Genomic DNA, 23,158 nt, shown 5'->3' on the forward strand with positions numbered 1-23,158 from the left:
TATCACTTGGGCGCCATGCTTGGATACTAAGGATATGGGCACCAAACACTTGACCTCCAAGCATATAAACAGTAAGCACTTTTGCTCCAAGCATACGAGCAGGAAGTACTTTGGATATCAAAGCTTTGAGCACCAAGAATTCGAATACTATAAACATGAGAAGAAGACGCTTGACCACCAAAGACTTGGATTGTAAGCCCTCAGGCATCAAGGTTTTGGCCACCAAGCACCAAACTTTCATGGTCCTTGTTCTCTGCCGGTGAAAACAAGAGCGTTTCAGAGGAGCATCGCTAGAAAATTTGTATTCCAGACTAACGACCCCACGGACGCTACAAGCGGCGGGAATGTCGTGTAAAAAAAAAAAAAAAAAGCGCGGGAAATGGATACGACTCGTCAGCGGTCTCAAAGGGCGGGTAGTGCCAGGGACGCAATAGCGGAGATGGGGGTCGCCATGACAACCACAGCATTCCGAGATAAGGAGGAATCGTGACCAGATTGCGTATACGAGCGTCCCGTTTATATGAAGGATGCGTACCAGTCCCACGGTGCTGCACGTTGCATAATATATTCGATTCACCTTTAAATGACACGTGGATATCGCCTATGACGCAGATACCGAGTGATCGATATCCACTTCTCGATTCGATTAGCCTCGTATACGCATCCAGTCACCTACGGTTCTTTCTTTATTTGAAGAAATCGATATGCGAGACATTTTCTCGCGATCTTGAGAATTTTATATAAAATTCGTATTTTATTTGGAAAACGCTGGAAAATCTAGGCAAATTTCCAACAAACAGGAAACGCCAGGGAAACAGAATCATTAGTTAGAACGAAATTTTAACGAGTCAACCCAGATTTACAAACGCACGTGCAGAAAACCGTTGGAATAATGTACAGGGTACTTGGAACAGGAATACCTCGATTTGTTATACGCTACAGCCCCGATTATCCGAACTCCCCATTACATAGTCGCTGATAAACCTACTCTCGATTATCCAGACGTGTAATTAGAGATTACCGTGCTCGGGATATGGAAATGGTTCTTGTTGGAATAATATCGAGTTTGTACACGGGTTCAACGAGTCCTGTACAATAAAAATTCAGCTTGCGATCTTCCGATGGAAAAATATATATTAAAATAAATCAGTTTTAATTAAACTATATGAATACCATCATATAATTCTAAGCTCGAGTGCTACAGTATCCAATTCAATTAATTCTACTTCAAACTTATGTATACAACTTGTATAGATTCTCTACAAAACTCTTTCACTCGCCGACGGCTACAACGTTTACGCAATAAACGTCGATCAAAGTCGAACCATTGCTCGACAACGCTAAGAAATCTACTATCATATCGACGTTTATCTTTGATACGCGCAAGATCGGGAAAAAGATCTGAAAAAATCCTATAGCGTGTCTCAACCGCTAATTGCTTCTTTTGTTTGACTTTTGATTAAATGAGCATCGTCGACTCTTCTGTTTAAAACGAAAAAAAGAAAAGGCGGGGAAATAAAAAGCACGCTTTCCGTTTCTTTGAATCGGGACGATCGACAATCCTGAACGCGTAAGCGGCGACAATAGCGCGACACCGGAAACCCGGCATCGAGTAACCGCATTTAAATGACAAAAAGGCGGTGTTTATTCGGAAAGGGGGCATTAATAACGAACGAGTGGGGGCGTAGAAACGTCGAGGGGACCACCCACGAGCACTCGGGGACACGGGGAAAAATGTGAAAGCCACATTTTCACCTATTGTTACACGACCGCCTTTTAGCCTGGCACACACGCCCGTGAATGCACGAGTGTCGCGCGATTTGTTATTTCGAAAAATTGAATCCTTTGTTAAACTTTGATATGCCGATGCGATGCGACAACTAATTACCGATCACGTTTTCTTTAAAGCGTTTCGCTACTGCAGCCTTCCCTCGAGGGCATCGAGACAAAGTACAAGTTCCTTCTAGTTAAAATTTAAATAATAAAGCTCGTAAATATTTTTGTTGTTCCTTATCGTCGTAGATGCTACGTCTAAAATATCCAGAACGTGTCAATTAGGTTGTTTCAGAGTGTTTCGACCTTTACTTTTGATCCACGTTAAATGTAGATAAAGTTCATTAATTAAAATTTGTATTCCCACTCATCTACTTTAATCCTTTCAACTTTGAACACAAAATTTCACAGACGTTCAAAAAAGGAGACCTAGACGCTCTCTCAATTAAAAACTAACTCGTTCTGGAAATAAAAATTCTAAATGAAATTCAACATTATTTCTACTAAAGTAATTGCACAAATTGTAACACAGTGATCTGCAGAAAAATATTAATGTGAAAGCATGTATACTTCCAAGGGGAGATTCAGTTCCTTCACCCTCGAAGGAAAAACATTACTCTCGCGAATAGCAGAGAAGAAGCTCGACTCGAATAAAGGAAAAAGAAACGAGGAAAAAATATTTGCTCGCGAATGACCCAGCGCGTTAAATAAGAATAACGCTGAGGGATTAGATTAGATGCCAGCCCTTTTTTTCGCGTGCCAAAGAACCCGTCTCGTTCGTTTCAACGCGTATATTCGTCTCTCGCAGATTGTTGCGCCAGTGGAAATCGGTTTAAGAGGATTACATCGCGAAGCACGCAATCGTGTTAGCTTAACACCGCCGAGAGATCAGCCACGAATCGCAGGAATAACATATCATTTATGTTTGTCACTCAAATGCCCGGAAGTGAATGCTTACAACTCCCTTAACAGTATCGTAGTTGAAAAAGTAGAAAATTCATGTTCAGCTTGAAAATCTGTTCATACGAATCTCAACTCTTTCGAGTTTCAACCGGAGACGGGCAAAATTGTATTCGTCGATATAAACTGTGGGTGAGGAATCGAAGACGATTATTCGAATAACAAATAAAAGATAACCCACGATTCCTAATTCGTTCGGTAAAAATTGCAACGTGTATCAAAGAAAATTCAACTCCAGGCCAAACGGATAAATGTACGAATTCACCTCCGGATACGAATACGGTACGAATAAACCTCCCGGATAAATTTAAGCGTCTTTATTCGTGACCTACTGTTCGAATAAAACGCGTCCACCTCCGATTTCGATCGTCCTCTCTTCGAAATCTGCTTTCGAGTGGATTTTGTGGACCAGAACGGAGAGACAGCTGAACTCCATAAACGTCGGACGCGTCGCGTTAACTTCATTTGAATTTGTAATCGAGACAAGACGTTCGAAGCGGAATCTGAATAATCTGCTTTCATCGAGTGTCCATTTCCTGGTCTCGACTCCAACGCTCCCCGAGCTCGGAATCCAGATTAATTTTCCAAGAAAATTCATTCGATTCACGGGGAAAGGGTTAAGTGATCGCATTCGTAGACGACTCCGTCGAGACAGCTGTCTCGAGGCTGTGAGAGGATGGAAAAGCGCCGCGTTTGAAGAAAGAACGCCTTATTGGGAGACTTTCGTCGTCGTGTCGCAACGCGTATCGTCGCTGCCTCTTGTTCTTCGACCGACGATTCTTTTACGTCACGTCGAACGAGACGGGACCAACGCGTTGGAGTTTCGGGGACAGAGGCTTTCTTCTGCCTCTTGTGGAAGTTAATCTCGAGGTTGGTATCTGCCTCGGGCGCGAGAATTAATCGAATGAATTCTAGTACAGGTCTGTTTCGGTGAAATTTGGGTACGGGCAGCTTCTCAAGAAAAGAGACGATACTGGGATGGGATTCGAGAAATATAAACAGAGTACGATGAAAATGGAGTTGAGTGGAAAAATAGATTCTGATACGATATATAATATTCTAACTAATGCATCTCCATCTAAACTACAGTAATCCCGTTTGCGTGAGGTACTGTTGTACAATTTTGGAGCTGAATGCAAGCTCGACGAAATAAATTGTAATCGACTATTTCAACTTTGAAAATAATCAAATACGCCACTTTTCTATGCTTCGACTCGCTCTGTGTGGAATAACGTCGATACGTCGCCACATGTTTGTTTCATTCGTTATCCGTAGTTTGAATAAAATGGTGCCCATCTCTGGCCCACGGACAAAGCGGTTCGCCGTCTGCTCTTATCCAGCGTTCACGCTAGCGCGACTCCCTCGTCGTTTGCGCGTGGGGAAAAGGCATCTGCGTCGAAGCCGCTGACATCAAGGGAATAACTTATGTCTGGGGAACCAGTCGAGGGCTACGCCCACCGACAACCCCCCTCGAGGACCTCCTCCGCTGCTGAATCGCTAATAGAAACGAGATCTTCGCGGGGAAGCTACCGCGGCTCCCAGTTGTTCAATTTTCACGATGGACTTTCACGGCGAGCGATTCCAGCGAATACATCCAACGAAAGCCGCTAGTTGTAAATACGAGGGGATAGTTTGCTTTCGAGGAATGAAAGTTCATTTCCCGCGAATCGGAGAATGGATTCGTGCGATCCGACTGATTCTGCAGGGGTGTAGTCGCGAATTTGGTTAAGAGGATCAAGGGTAGTTTTTATGAATTAATTCCGAGAAAACGAGCGCGACTTCTGACTTTTTCTTTTACACAGTGTTTACATGTATCTTGAGGGTGGTGAACATTTTTTTTTAGTTGTAGAAACGACGAGGAAATTTTGATGTATTTATATTTAAACCTCGGATCGCCGAGACACCGACTGAATTTCTTAAAAATGGCCCTGTGACAAACACAGGCTAGGCCATTTTTAGCGCGCACGTATACACCACTAAACAATAACTCTTTTAATCTTTAACATACATATAAATATCGCGTGGAAAGGAAAAGCTGGGACTTGTACTCGTTCTCTTGGAATAAATTCTCGAAAAAAGACTTCATTTTGGACCAAACATCGAAGGTTTCGCGTCATGTTACGCGCAAACTATCGACTAGACGAAAAATTTATATCGCACCGTTTTTTTTTTTTAGAGAATTTCCTTATCTCCACTTTCGATAGCGGCTACTTTTACGGTAAACGCGATAGTTTTCCAGATATCTTCGGAAAACGATAGATTGCACATACTTGGAGTCTTTGCACGTACTTTTGCAATAAAAAACTGATATATTACATCGCTTTGGACTTATATAAAATCATCCACTATATAACTGTGAGACCAGATACAAGTACGCGTACAAAAACGAGCCTAGCAAGAGTTTTTCCGTGGTATTCTGTTTATTTTGGTCTGGAGTGACTCGACTAATAGGAGAAAACGGTCTAGCGTGCCAAAACGGGCCGTTTTGCAGCCGATGACGCACGCATATTTCTCTGCACGTGTACTCGATGCGTCGTTTCCGTGTATTACAGGGAAACGTGCCACGTGTACCCGCTCTGCAATTTATCGCGTATAGTTTCATGCGATCGAACCGAGTAAATTGCAGTCGTGAGAGACTCGCTATACACGGGAACGCTGAATAGGCTATATGAACCGTTGGCGAGCTAACTCTTTTTTAATTATTTAATTCCAGGCAATTTGCGTGGAATTTTTCAACGAGCTTGGAGCACTTTTTCAGAGAAAAATTTAAAAACAACAACAGGTAGGATTGAAAAAATAAAATAATTAAAATTATATAAATTGTAACTCTTCGGAAGGTCTTGCGAAGCCCGTTTGAATTCGTCTTTTTATCGGCTCCAATCATAGCTTGGAAGCTTGGAAGACCCACCCTGTATACGATGCTTTTAAATGCAGCTTAATGAATGTTAATATTATGTTTACACCGAATGACTTATCGTTATTAACATCCATGTAAGGGGTGATGTGGTTGAAGTACTCTGTTAATGTTGTACGATTCTAGTACTTAATCAATACGCGCCTCGGAGTTTATCACCCTACGTAAGTTAGATAGAAATGACGTTAATGAGATACCAGGCCTTGCGAGAGCCATAAGGAGATAAAGGCCTCGCATTGTACTTTTAAAACACGTATTCGCTTAGGTATCCACCCAGGCTGGAATATAAAGTTCCATTAATTCCAAAAGGGGGGCGCCCGCTCGACTGAACCATTTATTATTCTAAATAAGAACATAAACGCGCAACTAACATTCTAACACGAGCTTGAATCGGTTTAACGATCGTTCGAGGAAAGGATCGGTAACATCGAGATGTTCGCGATGTTCGAGGCAAGTGTACCACGACGCGAAAATAAAATTAGCCCGTGAGTGGTTGTTAAACGAGGCCCCGAGTGTTTTCGTGGCGCTCTCGATGAATATGCGTCGAGTTTAAGCGAAACGCGCAGAACGGGAGGATTCTTTATCGACGTTTTATCGTCGTCTCCTTCCGTCGCCGCCGCTGTTACGAGAAATCAACAGGCGAGTCAATAGCGGGTCACGAGCGACGCTTGTATCGAAGTGCGAACATGAATATGGTAAAGCGTGGGTAATGGGGCCGTGAAACACTAGGATTTTCGGTACGAACAGCTTCGGACACCCAGGATTTGGACACTGAATAATTGAGGCAACGAACACTTTGATACCGAGGATTTTAGTACAAAGCACGCTAGTATCAGGATTTGAGTAACAAACGCTTTGGCACGAAGGATTTGAGCACCAAACATTTGGTCATCGAGCACTTAAGTACAAAGGTTTCAAACACTAAAGACTTGAGCAGAAAGCACTCGAGTGCCAGGGCTTGGAACACTAAGGATTTGAGCAGAATCCATTTGGGCACCAAACACTCGAGTACAAAGGCTTGGAATATTCAGAACTTACGCAGAAAGTACTCGAGTGCCAGGGCTTGAAAACTAAGGATTTGAGCATAAAGCACTTGGGCACCAAGCACGTGAGCACCAAGCATATGAGTAGGAAGCACTTAGGTATCAAGGATCTGAACATCAAACAACTGAGCACCAAGCGTTTAAGCATCGATAACTTAACCACCGAGCACTTGATCCTCAAGGATTCGAGTATCAAGCATATGAGTAGGAAGCACTTAGGTATCAAGGATCTGAACATCAAACAACTGAGCACCAAGCATTTAAGCATCGATAACTTAACCACCGAGCACTCGATCCTCAAGGATCCGAGTATCAAGGATGGCATAACGGACGAATCGAAAGGAAGACATTAGAGCCGTAACCGCGAGACATCCCAACGTCCTCCATTGTTGGAGGCGTTCGCAGGAGTTGTTACTCGGTGCACGATCGAAATTTCAATGTCGCGGGCAGAGGATTAATCGGTCGCGGAATACGCCTCGATACGCGTAGGCACACATCGAAACGAGAACGAATCCGCGCGGCTAGAAGCGAAGTCGGTGAACGAGAGCCGCTTGTGCAATTTACTCCAATGGCGTGTCCGGAGTCAATGCTAGGACCTTGCACTCCGCGCGCACATGCATACACGTGCATATCATAAGCGCGTGGTGGACGCGTGTGCGGAGAAGGGAACCGCAACGAGGAGAGCCCGTACCGCGAAGCTAGGAATTGAAGAGGATAAGCGAACAAAGGAGGACAAACGAACGGAAGAAGATAAGAGAACTGAACGCGAAATTCCCGCTATAAAAGGGGGAGAAGTTGGGAATGAGTGGAGCTCAGGATTTTTGTTTGAAGAGGATACAGACATTAGTAGAGAAAGAGAATTGAAGCAGGGGAAATGAGAAATTTAAAGATGAGAAAGTTGATCTCCGTATTTTTGGTGCGATAGCGATAGAAGAAAATTAAAGAGTGGATGGGGGAATGAGAACTGTAGAGATGAAAAAGTTCTGTTCAAGATGGAAGGATGAGCCAAGCTCGAAACTCCGTTCCTAATCGAGTTTAATTTTAAATCTGGAATGAAGTTTCAGTTTGAAGTAAAAATGGACAGAGTAAAAACAGTCAACGATATAAAATTTAACCTCAAACTCAAACTTATTTATCCTTCTTCGAATATCACCAAAGTACGCGTCTCGATCCAAATACTCGTAGGTTACAGTTCCGATGGAACGAGGCAATCGGAAATCCACAGGTTAATTAATAAACCAGACGCGCGAGACGAGTCGGCCTTTTCCTACCACGCGACGCATCAAACGGCGATACTCGGGATCTGATCGCGATTAGTCAGGCGATAGTCGAGAATCGACACGCGGTGGATATCGTTTCGATAAACGTAGAAATGAGAACCGTTCTGTTCCCAGCGTGGCACGTGTGACGCGTGTAAATGTTTTCGCCGCTCCGAGGACGGAATCGCGAGCGATATTTGGATTCTCGTGGCGGAATCAACGATCGCCGAGGCGTTCCCTTTTGTTCCTTTTCGTTCGGTGCAGGGGATGAAAATTTCCCGGTTCGACGTCGCGATCTCGCCGCCAAATACGCAAAATTTCTCCGTCTCTCGCCCTTTTCAGTCGGGCCAACCGTTCCGCCAACGGTTGGATATTAGTAGTTCTTTCACGGAGTTGAACGGCCATGGAAATGTGCTGATTGTTAGTCGCTGGGGAAAATCGCAGCCCCTAATATTTCACGGTCTTACGTCCGAGTTAGAGCTCCGCAGTTACCCTCGCGCTATCTCATCTACTTTGTCCGTCTTCCGTGGAAGAGAAAGGGCTTAATTGACATTCTGTATATCGTGTTTGTAAATTTCTCTTTCAGAGGATTTTTTACGAAAAGTCGAACGTTTATGTATTATCTAAAAGTAAATGTACCGAATTGTTCAGCTGATAAATTTTGACGAACAAGTGCCCCTAGATCAACGGTGAACTAAAAGTGCGCCAAGGTCCAGGTAAAGTAACGGTAATTACACCTGGCACAGGTCATATCAGGATTATTGCCTCGTCCTTAAATTACCGTCATTTAATACGATGCCCTACAATCCCTATGAAAATTCACCGAACCGACCAGGTAGTTTCTACTTAATGCCTCTGTTCGTCAGGTAGACCGATGGTAGCGGAAACAAAAGAAACCGTGCAGTTCCCATTGTGCCTACTAAACCTCCTGTGCAATTTTCCCCTCGACAAAGGCTACGCGTAAAATATCTCGTGAACACGCCATTTCAAAAACACGAAGACTTTCTAGACGAATCGAATGAGTGGGTTCTGCTGAAATAGGATTAAATTATCGTGTTCGTTGAATATATTTTATACGTAAATAACGAATGAAAAGTTGTTCAAAAGGATAAGGAAAGGTCTCGAGTCTCGGATTTTTTTTTTAAACGGCCAGCGAGCAATGTCACAAAATAAATGTAGAAAGTTTCCCGGATGACAATATTTTTGTTACGGTAGGTGGGGAGAAAAAAAAATCGAAGTGGACCAAATAACGCATGGCTGGTAAAGCGTTTAAAGCAGTGCGTGTTAACGGTGGGTACTCTTGACAACGGGAAGCAAACTCTTCGGGCGTAAACAGAAACTCCGGTGCCAGCGGTATTTGCGAAAGAATTAAGCTTGCCAAAACGCCGTGTGTTTACCGAAACGCAAACTAACCGCGTGGGAATTAAAAAAATAAAATAAGGAAAACTCACCGCGTACTCGATAATAAAGTGGACGTTAAGTGAGCTCGTGCTCCTTTTAAAAATTGGCCGGTACTTTCTATACGTTGCGATAAAATAAATAAATTAGATCTAACAGAAATTATTTTACCATATTTAAATAATAACACGGGTACTTAATGGATTGAGAACTGCTCGCAGCTGTGTTAACGGAATAAAAGTAGACTAAAGCTATCGTTTTATGCGCTCGATGTGGCAATTACCAGATTAACGCAGTTTACACCGCGTAGAATACAAGGGCGATTAAAAATTTCATGTTTCTGTAATTGCACAGCGCTTAAACGGAATTTTTCGCGTATCGAAAACCAGTCTGGAACTAATGAGGCGGAACGAGTGGCCATAATTCTGCGGTGACGCTGCAGAATTCTTGGGAATCGAATACGAAGGTAATTTGTCGAATACCAGGGAACGACCGTCACCGATAATGTCCCAAAACCGCACCAAGAAGCTCCCGAACGTTAACAGTTCAACTGGTTCGAGGGGAACACGGAGGATAATTAAAAAATTCTGATTAATTAAAAAATTTGTTTCAAAAATTAAAAGCAGATCAAACGTGAATGCAAAGTTTTTGTTTGCGTAACGACTCCTGGTCGACGATAAAAACGTTAATGGCTCACCGTGTGCTACTTAAAGGTACATAAATCAAGAAAACAACTTCGCGCGACAATACGTCATCCTATTCGTGGCACGGTGCAAGAAACTACACCGTGCACACCGTAGGATGCACGCGGCAAAAAGAGTTAGGGGATGAAGCAAGGGGGTTGTGGGTGGTAGGAGCAGAGATTTATACCGCTGCTTATCGAACTCACAAATTACTCGCGGCTGGAAAATGGCAGCGATTTATGCGCAAGCTAAGATGGAAAGTGCGTTTACTCTCAAACGAATCCGGAGAGCTGTTGTTTGGCGTGTTGCGAGCGTTGGAAAGTGGTGTTAATTGGTCGACCGTTTCAGGAATTAAAATGTTTAGAAAATTCGATTACCGCGATTGCCCGCAACGGCAATAATTGTTTCGACCAGAGACCGATCCGAAGTGGTAGTTACCAGCGAACTTTGGAAAATTTGAATAATTTGTGACGTCTGACAAGGTAGAAATCGAATTACTCTTTCTATACGGTACACGATTGTCCGGTACGAAAATCTGTAAAACTTCCGTGCATTTGTTTCTGAAGTGGGTACAATAAATATACGGGGAATAACTATTCAAAACAAAAGTTTGATATAGCATCGAAACAGGACACCCGATGGATAACATTCAAATGTACACTTCTTGTAGTAACAATTTTTTGCAAGTCGTCAGAATGGCTAGAGGCGATGATTTGTTTGTCAATAAAAGGGGTCCCGATACTCGCGAATGCGAGAATTCACGGAACATGTTTGTATACAATATTTGAAGTAATACATAAAAATGTATTCTTACAGTAGTTCAACTCTAATCATTATGATATACCAAGCGATATAGAATGTAGAATCACGTAAGGTATGAGTTTGTTATAATCACTAATAACACGTTCGTCGTAAGTGCAATCGTTTGATTAAATGAAAAATGTACAACAATTACAGTGATTGATACGATTAGATTCAAGAATACTCTATCCATATAAAAAAAAAGCTCGATTGACGACAGAGGTGCATTAAAGCTTCGTAAGGCCCAAAAATTAAATAGAATCAAAAATGCCATAACAAAATTTAAGGAGTGAGTCTGGTCCAGCTAATGTATTTTTCTGATGCATATAATTTCCAGGTATAATTAATTTTTGTTATTGAAACTTTTTTGTACATATAAAGGAACGTTCAAAGAAGAACATCTGACAGTGTAAATTTAATTTGAATGTATACATATATAGATGCTTATGCTTTATATGCTTACGAACCTCGATTCTTAATGAATCATTATTATAGCATAAAGTTACTGGAAAATAACGGCCGACATATATCGTTCATTTTCATGTTTTTTGCCGCCATTTTTGCAATTAACAATTTTTTTTTTTGGAAATTGAGGTTCATACACATTTTACGTATCTACTAAAGCAACAAATTTTCTGATGTTTTTCAAGGGCTCCACGTATCCCACCGTTTTGACCGAATCCTTTCCTTGCGACTACTACATCTATATATGTGTACATTTAAATTAAATCTACACTGTCAAATTTTCTTCTTTGAACGTCCCTTTATATGTAAAAAAAAAAAATTTCAATAACAAACATTAATTATATCTCGAAAATATACGCATTAGAAAAATACTTAAGGGATATCCTGAATTAGGAGGTCTAAAAAAAGCGGTTTTTCGTGAATTTTTTTAGGATGGAAAAAAATAATTAATTCTATCGAACTCTTTATCCTATTTTCATACATATTTGAGTAGTCTGTAGACATTTTTTTCGACAAGAAATATTCAAATTGAGTCGACTGTGACTCACATTTGTAGAGCACCTCACAATTAAGACCTCGTATCGGCGGGAAAGATGCAGGACGTAATTTTGGTTTGACATAAAAAAAAATACCAAAAAAAATTTTCATTTTCATACATTTTCCTTTCATGTGAGCTAAGAAAAACCCGCAAAAATGGTGAAATGTGAAATTACTGCAAGTTTGAAAAAAAAGAACGTGTTCTTTGGGTGGTAAAAAGATCACTTTAACTTAATAAAAAAGTTCTTAAAAAATTTTACGAAGACGAGAAAACGAACAAATTGTCATTTTTAGTCGATTTAAGACCTGAACTTTGGGCCTTGTGGATAATGCACCGGTCGTAAATAAACAACAATATCGTCGAGTGTGCAATTACTCACCAGACGACGCCGAAGGCACCATATCCGATGGGTCTGTCGGGCTGAACGGGATCCTGGGCCGGCGGCGGCGGCGGGGGCGCAGGAGCGGCGGGGTGGTAGTAGGTGGGGGGTGCTTGGGCCGCAGCCGCTGCCGCGGCCGCCGCAGCGAGGACCGCTTGCCCCGGGTGGGCCCCCGTTGTCCCGCCGCCCCCCGTCGCCCCCGCCCCACCCCCCTGCATCAGCGACATAGACACGCTCATGGACACCCGCGAGTGCCGGCTGGGCCCAACTACTGCCATCAAAGCTCTCCTCTCGTCCTACGGGCCACCCTCCTCAACCTACAAATAGGGATGTTCGATTCTCGTGAGAAAAACCGATTCGAAAATAGGTAAAATGACAAACAAAATATCGATCCGAGATGGTGTCTCTTAAATTGAAAACTACGTAACGCGAATGCTTTTAAAATCTTTTAATACGTGATGCATGAGTTATCGCGCGAGAAATGGTTAACTAGAAATTGAAGAGATATACCAAGAACGAATATCAACGAGCTGATGTAATACCGATTTTATTATCGAGAACATGGTGGACGAAAATGGTTAATATTCTAACGGGTTTTCTAAGTGGGGCTTTAATATCATTAACACGTTGGTCGCCACGTCACACAGAAACGGGTGACAGGACTTTCTATCAAGGAACTAAAAATATTAATTTCGAAGGTGAGGCGGTAATGGAAATAAATCTGGATAGCATCCGTTAATTTGATGTGGTAACAAAAATGAAATACTAGGACAAGTGTTAAATTAAATCTAATCTTCGATGGTCTCGAACAAAGATTTTAATTTTATAGACATTTCCACGAGATTCAGTCTGGCAGCCACAACGTGTTAATATCTTTTGTAGGTTAGAAACGAAATACTATTGTACGTTTAGTTCTGAACATTCAAATCATTCGTTCGTTAAACACAAGATCCTGACAGGCCCTTTTGGAGAACCCTTTATTTCGATAATGGATAACGGATAAGAGTATTATTTTGATTGTCTAAAAAATCGATTCGCAATCGAACATCCCTACCTCAACCCTTTCCTGATTCACCGCCACCGCCACCGCCAAGGCCCCCGCTGTTTCAGGGAACCTGGGACACGCCTCGTCTCCGCGCTCCTGCTTCCCGTTTCTATTTTTCCTCACTATTTTCACCTTTCCCAGGGAACACTTTGATCTCGTTGCCTCCGCGGCGGGACACGCACGTGACACTGACACACAACTTCGTCGAGGTCGTTTCCTTTTTTCTTCACCGCGCGATCGAGAAGAACATTCGTCCAGGACGAACGAGCTTTATGATCATCGACGTTTATCGATGATCGTATCCGTGGCTCTCGCGATCACTGCTTGCCAGGCCTCGCGGATTCCCCGCACTGTACAGTCGGAAAACGGTGGTTCTTTACACGTCCAACGATTTCACTATCGCAATCGATACCATGACGCGATTAAAAAATATGAGAACCTCTGATGTATCTGGAACGATTAAAGTAGCGATTAAGGAAGCTTTATGATCATCGACGTCTATCGATGATCACTTTGTTACTGTTTTCGCGTACCACTGATAAGAAGCGTCGTAGATTTGTCGTGAAACAGTAGCTTTCACGAGTCGAATGTTGCTATGTATTCCACGGCACAGGTTCGAGAGCATAAGATCCGTTGGTTCGTCGTTTATCGATGATATTGTACCGTGGCTCTTTTCGCAATCATTGGTGGCAGGCTTCGTAGTAGAGAAGTAGTTGTTCACAGGTGGAGCGATTCGTGTGTGGTAGTCGATTCCATGTCGTGATTTTGGAGCACGATTCTCGTTACGTCTCGAACGTTTCAAGTATAGATTCGAGGTTCGATTAAGGTCGGTAGTAACGAGTTCTGTGAAAATAATTAATCGCGTTACGGAGTTACTCGTTCGTCGCGAACTTTGCGATTTAAATAACGCGCGCTTACTGGAGAACGGCGGGAAGGGTCGAAGGGGGCTACGTGACACCACGCTCGACACAGCACAGCGACTGCGGTCGCGTCCTTTATCGCAACCACGTAGAAAGCGATAACGGAGGTTGGTCGTCGACAAAGACAGTCGATGTCCTCGTGCACGTATCCCGCGACTTCAGTTGGCGGAGGACGGGGCGTTGCGTGTCGAGACGTTTTCAATTCGAAAGCGTCGAGAATAGGACGAACGGTCACGGGTTCGTCGAGTCGTTTAGCAACTCGATGCTACTTATCGAGACAAAAGGTGTCCTCGATCGCGCGATTATCGCGAGTCACGAATGCAGGTGCGTTGAAAGTACGCGCCACGTTTTTTTCCGCGTAGTCACAGAGATCCACGGGTGACGACGCTTTAGGTTATGTTTGACACACGCACGCTATCCGTTCTCCCTCTTCCCGTCAGTTACGCTCAGCTGGCCTCATAACGTTGCATTCAGAGGTGGAAAGGGGGCGGTGCTTGTCCCGTAAGAAAAGCACGCTAGCACGAAACAGAGAAAGGAACGAGAGAACACTGAAAGGCTCGGTCGAGTCCTCGATGGCCACAGAGCGATTCCGGCGTTTGGGGCCAAATTATTCCACGGTTCGCGTACGACCGACGAATTTCTCTCACTGTCCGGGTCCTGCGGCCGAGCCAGACACTTGCCACTTCGTACAGATCAAGCACGCACACACAAACACCGAAAAACACGCGCGCGCGCACACACAAGCGAGAGAGGGAGGGAAAGAGAAAAAAGGAGTCTCTCGCGTAGCCGCGATGGAGGGATCGTCGCGGTACGAACCAAACACACGTCTTGTCGCAGCCAAGGCTTGCTGGCCACTAGTCGAAGGGGAGGGTAAACTACGCCGTCGACAGCGCCAGCTGCTCACAAAGGGGTCACGTGGTCTGCGCAATGACTCCATGCGCAGCCTATCCAGCGATTCGTGCGTCCTCTTCGCAAATATAATTGAAAACGACCACTATTTTACTTTCTTTTCTTTTTCTTGTTTAATTTTATCTACTTCTTACTAGAGAGTCCTCTTATTTTCGAGGTTTTGAAAAATCGAATTCTTGTTCTAGGAATTTTCTAAAAATACAGCATCTGGAATATGCGTGTAAAATTTGATTTGTATTAGGTTGTCCCAAAAGTTTCTTTCGCTTTATTAATAAGTAATAAATGCACAATGTTTTATGTTTTATGTTATTAGGTCGTCCTAAAAGTTCGTGTCATTTATACTTCAATTTCTCAAATTAATATGTTAAACATACTCTTAAGTGTCACAAGAAAAGATAATCTGTCTCATTTCACAATAGTTTCTCATCTCTCTCAGATAGTCATTATACCGTTACTAGAAAATTTCTGTGGTTTTTTATTCAATTTCGACACAGTCTTTGGCACGAACTTATGGGACGACCTAATACATTACTGAATTGTGCACGATTCATTTTGCTCCATTACTGTTACAACATGAATATCTATGAAATTAGATTGTCTATTTATATAAACACGACCACATAAAATAATTGAGTGCAACTCGCGAAAGAAACTTTCGGAACAACCTAATAAATTCTTTAAATCGACAGTGTTTCGTTTTGAATAAGGCGGGACAGGACGAAACGTTGGAAAATTATTGGTTCTAAATAACAGCCAGATATGTGACAGTAAAACAAACTGATTATCGAAGTATTGTACTAATGTCTTGCTAATTAATTCTCTTGCGAAAGGATACTTTATAGCGCGTCTTTCAGAGTACTTCGTTTAAAACTTGAAATATGTGTGTACGTTAGTCTACACTGGTCACAAAAGTTCCTAACTTTCGAACGACACATTTTTGACTTAGGTTCATTTAACTATACAATCGATCAATTCGTATAGGATAATAAAGTAGACATTCGGAGAGCTTTGTACAGTTGAACGTGTATATTTACATGATTATTGCAAATCGTCGTCGAATGTATTAAATTAAAAAACTCATTGCTCTTATCTCTGTTGCGTCACGACAACATACACACTCATAAAAAATGCTACGCAAGTACGAATAATTCAAGCAAGCCATGTACAAAGCGTGGTTGTTCTTGTTACGATTGTAATAAAAGATCAATTACATTTCTATGTAGTCATTTCACAAATCTTTGCATTACCATTGTTATAATCAATTTCGTATGAAATTATGTTTTGAAAATCATAATGATGAAATGCCATGATATAATCAGGTCTTTAAAGGTCTTATCTTACAATCGTAACAGCTTTATTAGACATTTTATTGCATATATTCATATTGTATCGATATCCATTCGCATTTATCATATACATGTATCGTTTCGGTCGTAAGTATACCCATAAAGGAGAGTATTATCTGTTCTTTCGTCCCGTTCAATTGTACACATATTTGCGAGGCATGTATTCACAATTAACGTTACGAAAGTAGCTAATTTGATAAAATTCTGATCGAAAGTAACAAGGGCCAAAATTATTGTGTCCGTATCTTTTTCCTTCTATACATAACGAAAATAATTTTTCTTTCTAACAATCACATTGTGCACGTTAACGAACTAGTTGGTACGCGACTAAACCTAATTCTTTCTTAAAATTTATTCTATCCGTCTAGAAACGCCCATTTCATTACTCTTATTCAGTATAGGTACAATCTGTGAATACAGGCCTGAAAACTTACAATACGATTGCGTAGGAAAATATGAAAAGGTTCACATCTCGAATTATCTCTTCTCACAGTAAATAGGCTTCTATCTTTGGTCTGACCGAATTCCCTTCGATGATATTCTCCAGTCATCCGCCGAAATTACGCATGGATCGCGTGAAAAATAAATTCCGCTCTAGTATCAGTTATTCCTCGTCATATTGCAGATAACACAGTCCTTTTGCTCCCTTTTCTCTATCGTATTCACTGAGTTCGTATAAAGACAACAGACACGATAAAGTTACGAGACATTCAATTCGAGACACTCAAGTAGGAAACCATCATCGCACCTCGGTCAATCTGAATAAACTGACATTAAAGTTTGCACGACAGGGGAGTTTAAACCCATAAGCACCCATGGACACACTATATATACGCATATATTCCCATACAGATCGAAGTACTCTTTCTCTCCCTTTATACATTCTTTCAAAAATTTGTACAAAATTTTGAGAAAATAGCTCCTCTTAAAATAGAGCCTCGACTTTCCAGTAATTCGACAACTTTTAGAAATTCGTGAATCCTTCTTTTTGATTGTTCACTGGGCACTGATGGGCACAGACATACAACGTTCACTTGGTGTGTTTAGCGCTGATTTTAATTGTCTAACATTAATCCGTAGTACTATGAACTAACAAGCGCGCAAGTATTAGTAATATTAAGCTCATGAGGTATAGTGTGCTTTACACCATAAGTAATCTATCCATTTGGCGAGAGATTGTATTAGAACCAAAATTGAAGTCGATAAAAATTGGAAACAAAATGAGACGTATAGGTTTACGTTGACATGTAGTTGTAAATTAGTTCACCTTTTAGATTAACCGTAAAGTAAAATTGACCCGAGAATTCGTGATGCGTGAGAATATTAACAATCTCTTAAGGTATCAAAAACGATAACTTAGTCACTTCGTACGTATAATGTCTGATAAAATTTGTGCAAATTCCCGACTTAATTCACGATAGTTTCTTTTTAAATTTGATACAGATAGAATATACGAATCACTATCCCGTACGATAGGAAGTTCGTGATATCGTTAAAGACATTTCACTGGACACCACTGGATCACTTTGTATAAATTTTCGTTAGGTATTATTGAGCGACGATACCACTATGGTTTACCGTTAAATTGGCTATAAATTAAGAAAGCTCAAAGCCAGTGTTACTAGTGACAGCGTAACGCAGCTTCTCCCTCAATGTACTTTTCTTTTGGTAATTTGGTAATTTAAGAAGATTGAAACACGTGGACGACGTGGGCAAACGATTTTGCGGATCTTTCTTACGAATTGTAAAGAATCCCCTTATCACACTACCTGATTTAAAAAAAAAAAAATTCAAAACGCGCACATGAAAATTACTATAATACACTGAAAATAAGAGGTTATTTAAATAACATGTGTGCTTTCATACCGATTGTATCACCCGTATCCTCATCATCGCCAACTTCTACGCAACGAATCGAAAACGGAGGGTCCAAGAATGCAAAACCCAACAGTGGCGATTTTGAGCAACTTGTGACAAACTATAAGGCAAAACAAACGTGAAGAAAGTATTAGCGACTATGTGTAATTATGATATTGTGTAATATACCTTTAGGAATAAGCCCCTTTCCTCTTCTGAAAAATCTTTCTCCAGAATATCCCATAACCAACATACAACGCGATGACTGTCATGAAAGCCACCATAGTATTGTGTATGCTTTCGTAAATCCCGTAAATCTAACGGGACGTTATCACCCGAAATTAATCTTTGCAACTAAAACCAGAAGAAGTTTAGACAAAAACGTTTTTTATAACATTAATGCTCTAACGAACTCTCGTCTTACTTCTGGAGTTGAAAATAACGCCAACCACTCGAGATTGATGATAGACCGAAATCCTTTGATAAAAGCAGCCGTCTGATCTTTTATTTGCATGTGCATTCTGAAGTGGGCCATTAGGTGTATGTAATTAATTTTATTCTCGTTGGTGACCGGCACCGCTCGTCCTCCAGGAACCAACTCGTGCGTAACTAATTTACCTAAAACATCTTCATCCAGAGAGAAAGTTAATTCTAACTGCCTAACGTCGCCCTTGTAATGCTTTACAAGAGTAAGACTTCGGTACAAGTCTCGATCTAAAGAAGCTAATTCGTCCAACCAGCTGTACAATGCTCCTCCAGTTTGCCCAGAAAATTGAGAAACAAAAAAGGATGCAAACGGAACGTCTACAACGATGCCCTGAAATCATATCGCGTGTAATATTGATTAACAAAGCGCCGTATAATATTGATATCTTTATCACTCACTTCATACACCGCTTTACCCAACATACGACCAACAAACTCAAACAGCTGCAAGTGATTATCTTGCATGGAGGATGTAGGAGACGGATAAAGTCGGTTCTCAGTAGTAGTTTTAAATAAATTTAAAGATGGATCGAAAACTTTCTTTATTGTCTCCTCTAAGAATTCTTTGAACACTCCATCTTGATCGATGCCAGCTTCAGCTAAACCCTGCTCGTTTACAAAACGAACTCTGATCACACCTTTAAGTGCCTGGGATGGCAACATTGCGAGTTGTCGGTACCCATCCTCTACTATGCGTGTCCTGCAAAATATTTACATCCTTATTTTTATTTAACATTTTCAATATAAACAAAAGTAGATGCGTACCTATGAACAACGATAAGCGTTGTCGGCGTACTATTGCAAGCACTCTCAGTTAAACCCAATACCGCTTTCTCATTAACCACGTGCTTACGAAACAATACCACGCGTTCCGAGTGGGGTATAACATGAGGCATCTTGGAAAGAAGAAGAGCGGCGCCGCGTCTACCTTTTTCCAAGTCTGCGAGAAAAGTTGACACTCGAACTTCCTGTTTTGAAAGCGTTTCAATTTTAAAATCGTGTAGTGTAATCTGAAAAGTATTTAGTTCAAAGTACTTAACTTTGCCAACCAGTGTCCGTCCGGGCAAAACGTCCGTCTACAGTCCCGTCGATAGATTGCCATTAAAAGTGTGTGGAGAGAGGTGAACAAGGGATTATTAGGAACCGACTTCACGTCTGGAACATCTAAAACTTCAGTACATAGCTAAACCGTTTATCGTATATAAATACACACGAAACCGGGAAAAATTTAAAACGTATTTTAAATAAATATAATGCGAATGTTAAAATACGCACCAAACAAGTTATTCAGAACAGCCTTGTACAAAAATTGATTTAAAAAATATGATATCGTTACAAAATCGGTAATCTTGAAGGGTTCTTGTTGTTCATACATTTCCATATCATCTAAGATCCTAGAAAAGAAAAATTGTAGTAGTATCGCCGATATTGTTAGACGCTTGTTTCAATACGTTTTAATATACCCACGTAACATAATGTGTCATACAATCAGAAAATAATATCAACATCTGAAATTCGGGTGCTGTACATTTTGTATTTGCAGCTAAATGGTCTAAAAATGCTTTCAAGCCACAATGTGGACCCAATGTTCCCAGAAACAAATACATGTGGTACAAAATTTTATCTTGATAGCATAAACCTGTTATAAACAATTATTAATATATTGTCATAATTGTTTATATATATACATACCAGTTAATATCTCCATTTTCATCTGTGTGAGCGTATGTAAAGCGATTTGATAAAGAGAACAAATTAAAGCTATTCTAGTAGTTTCTGGACTTCCCAATTTCCTATAATTCTTAGTATTATTATTTCTATTTGTACGTGCTTCCAAAAACGCCCTTCGAAAAATGTTAGTACCAACGGATGTGCCCTGTTGCTCTAGTGATGGAGCTATCTCTTTCTCTATAAGTTCTGTTAATGGTTGACCTAATGCAAAATTACAAATTTATTTTTACTTTAACAAAGGTACCTTTAGGAGATGAAAATATTAAATTTTACCAATTAATTGTGTAACTATCCTTCCTGTCCACAAACATGCTAACTGTATTTTTACATATGGAATAGGTTCTTGCAATGTTGAATCAACCTTTAATGCAAGCCACCCCAAGATAGGGTGCCAATGAGTTAAATTACTTTGTTTTGCAACTACATACTGTTGACATGCTTCCAACATTTTTGTTACAACAAACTATAAAATTTTATGAAAATTTAGAATTAATTTTGTAACCTACATAATGGTTACATGTTTTATAACAAAATTTGTACCGTAAAAGAAGGAAAATAGAGTTCTCTCAATACTTCTTCTCTTTCAATATTAGCTAATTGTATTAAATTAGCTAGTAAACACAGTGCATAGCTACCTTCTAAAGCATTAAAAACTATTCTCAAATTTTGTTCTGAATTCAATAGCTCTAGGCTTCTTGCAAACAAGTTGCAAGTAATGAATGATGAAATACACTGAAAGTATATTATTATAGTTATCATGTAATGTAAGAGAAAACTTGGATAAGAATGTTCTCTTCAACATACCACAGATGACATATTATTGAGATGATAGACCAAAGCAGGCACACTAAAAATGTTAATTAAAAATAGAGATACCAATTTGTCTGACATTTGGGAAGAAATTAGTGGTCTTAATGCCAAAGTAACTGCTGCTGAAAGCGCTATTGGTTTCAAGGCAATTTCCACTCTACCCAGGCCTTTCATTAGAAAAGCCTAAAAAAAAAAAAAAAGATGAGCAAAAACTTAAAATATTAATTCAAAAGAATTATGAACAAAATAGTCACCTGCATAATAGGATAAAACCCATTGTTGATTAGGTGACCCATTACATTTGCACATAGTTGAGTCATGCCACCCCTGAGCTTTTCCATTCCTCCTACTTTTAAAATTGCCCATGTTCCAGGTGATGTAAAACTAACTAATGTGTGTAATCTCAAATGGATGGATTTATGGTCGCACACTCTTTCTGGTTTAAGATTCTCTAAACCAGTCAGACAATAAAGTAACAATGTTTTCATTTGCAATATCCATGATATGTAGTGATCTTTGTTTAATACAAGTCCTACGTACGAAATTTCTGGAGACTCAGAATCAAGAGTCCATACTAGATATCTGAAATGTTACTTTTTATCAAACAATATATTTAGATAAAAAAAAGGATCATGCACTCTTTTATGCACGTACCTATATAATTTTTCTATTCTTTCTTGATCCCTCTCTTTCTTATATATATACAAAAATTTAGAAATAATCTTATACATGTGCAAAGCAGGTTTCAGTTCTATATTTGTTTCTGTACTGCCGTCATTGAGAAAATTTGTATCAAATTCTTCTCTGAAAGTTATACCTTTTGTTTAAGTATTGTACACTTTAGAATAGAATAGGTATAGAATTACAAACAATACTCAACAACAGTTGCTATAATACACATGATAAATAACAAGCAAAAATCTATAATGAGTTAAAAAAAATGGGAAACATTTAAGACTCCTTTTTGAAAATACAAATACATCGCGCATGTCCACGTACATGAATATTATTAATCATTTTGCAATAAAATAACGTAAATCCGCAGTGTTTCGACAACTCAATAGTAAATTGTCAAGCGTGTAAATATATAATTATCGTCAATCGATTAGCGGTCGGAGTGTTTTGTTTACAGTATACAATCGAACCGTTAGACACAAGTAGCGTAAGAGAAAAACAAGGATTTGAATAGGATTCAATAACAGGAGACTCACAATATTCTTTTACGGGTTAACCATCCCCTAACATAAGCCTGAATTAAGGTGACAGCAGCTTCTCTGTCTTTCTCATGGGCCCTTTCCTCCCTTGCGGCCTTCGTTTGCTGAAGGAAGCTGTCTCTTGACGACTCCTCAGCTTTAAACATCCTGAATTTACCGCGAACGCCCGCTAAGCACTAAATTATGCTAATGGCAAAACATTGTCAGCTGGTCATCCGTGGTTACTAGTTGACACCGTGATTTAACCATCCACTAGAAAATCATTCTTTACAACGAATTTGGTCACGTTGATTTCATTCGAGAATCAATCACTCCGACCGATTTGCAGCGATTGCCACTCGCCACAAGTTTCTCACTGTCACATAATCCGCGTATACTACCGAATGACAGCCAACTGCGACGGCCATTGTTATTAATTTGATTCGAGACTGGATATTGAGGACAAAGGATATTAGGTTAGGTTAAAAAGCACGTGACTAGTGGCGCCATGAGATCAACAAAGTAAATTATCGAACTGTAGTCGCGTAGACCGTTGATTCTTTCAACATAATTAAATTTTTTTATCGTATACGTTATATGATTGTCTTCTTTATTAGACGTCGATTAATTTGAAAATTGCATTAAGCG

The 23,158-nt window shown here is 40.4% G+C and overlaps 2 protein-coding genes across 10 annotated transcripts in view; both read right to left on the reverse strand.

Annotated features, from left to right (window-relative positions):
* LOC128892049 (serine/threonine-protein kinase NLK) overlaps positions 1 to 15,746 on the reverse strand; it is a 187,570-nt gene extending 171,824 nt beyond the window's left edge. For 2 of the 4 annotated variants that reach the window (XR_008460998.1, XM_054152119.1), the window contains exons 1-2: positions 13,268 to 15,746; positions 12,214 to 12,530 (exon numbers count right to left, since the gene is read on the reverse strand). Coding sequence is in view for 2 of the 4 variants with exons in the window: in XM_054152119.1 (XP_054008094.1) it covers positions 12,214 to 12,491 (278 nt within the window). In the remaining 2 variants the exon portion in view is untranslated. The remainder of the gene's footprint in view (positions 1 to 12,213; positions 12,531 to 13,267) is intronic. The other 2 variants (XR_008460999.1, XM_054152120.1) reach the window with 2 other exon arrangements.
* Positions 15,747 to 16,094: 348 nt separating this feature from the next.
* LOC128892042 (ubiquitin-protein ligase E3B) lies at positions 16,095 to 22,985 on the reverse strand. Of its 6 annotated transcripts, none has more exons than XM_054152105.1 (16): positions 22,529 to 22,985; positions 21,972 to 22,121; positions 21,572 to 21,899; positions 21,312 to 21,500; positions 21,048 to 21,239; positions 20,781 to 20,970; positions 20,469 to 20,708; positions 20,244 to 20,415; positions 20,052 to 20,170; positions 19,816 to 19,940; positions 19,542 to 19,744; positions 19,176 to 19,476; positions 18,715 to 19,107; positions 18,480 to 18,644; positions 18,300 to 18,411; positions 16,095 to 18,202 (listed from the first exon to the last, which is right to left on the reverse strand). In XM_054152105.1, exons 1-16 carry the CDS (start codon positions 22,675 to 22,677, stop codon positions 18,030 to 18,032), a joined length of 3,201 nt encoding a protein of 1,066 aa, XP_054008080.1. In that variant the 5' UTR covers positions 22,678 to 22,985; the 3' UTR covers positions 16,095 to 18,029. The 6 variants fall into 6 exon arrangements, with proteins under 6 accessions (XP_054008080.1, XP_054008078.1, XP_054008083.1 ...); XM_054152103.1 differs by having other exon boundaries at positions 19,816 to 19,946; XM_054152108.1 differs by having other exon boundaries at positions 19,816 to 19,931; positions 22,529 to 22,983.
* Between the last annotated feature and the right edge of the window lie 173 nt (positions 22,986 to 23,158).

This window comes from Hylaeus anthracinus, unplaced genomic scaffold (assembly GCF_026225885.1).
Source record: "Hylaeus anthracinus isolate JK02 unplaced genomic scaffold, UHH_iyHylAnth1.0_haploid 12002, whole genome shotgun sequence".
Taxonomy (NCBI): domain Eukaryota; kingdom Metazoa; phylum Arthropoda; class Insecta; order Hymenoptera; family Colletidae; genus Hylaeus; species Hylaeus anthracinus.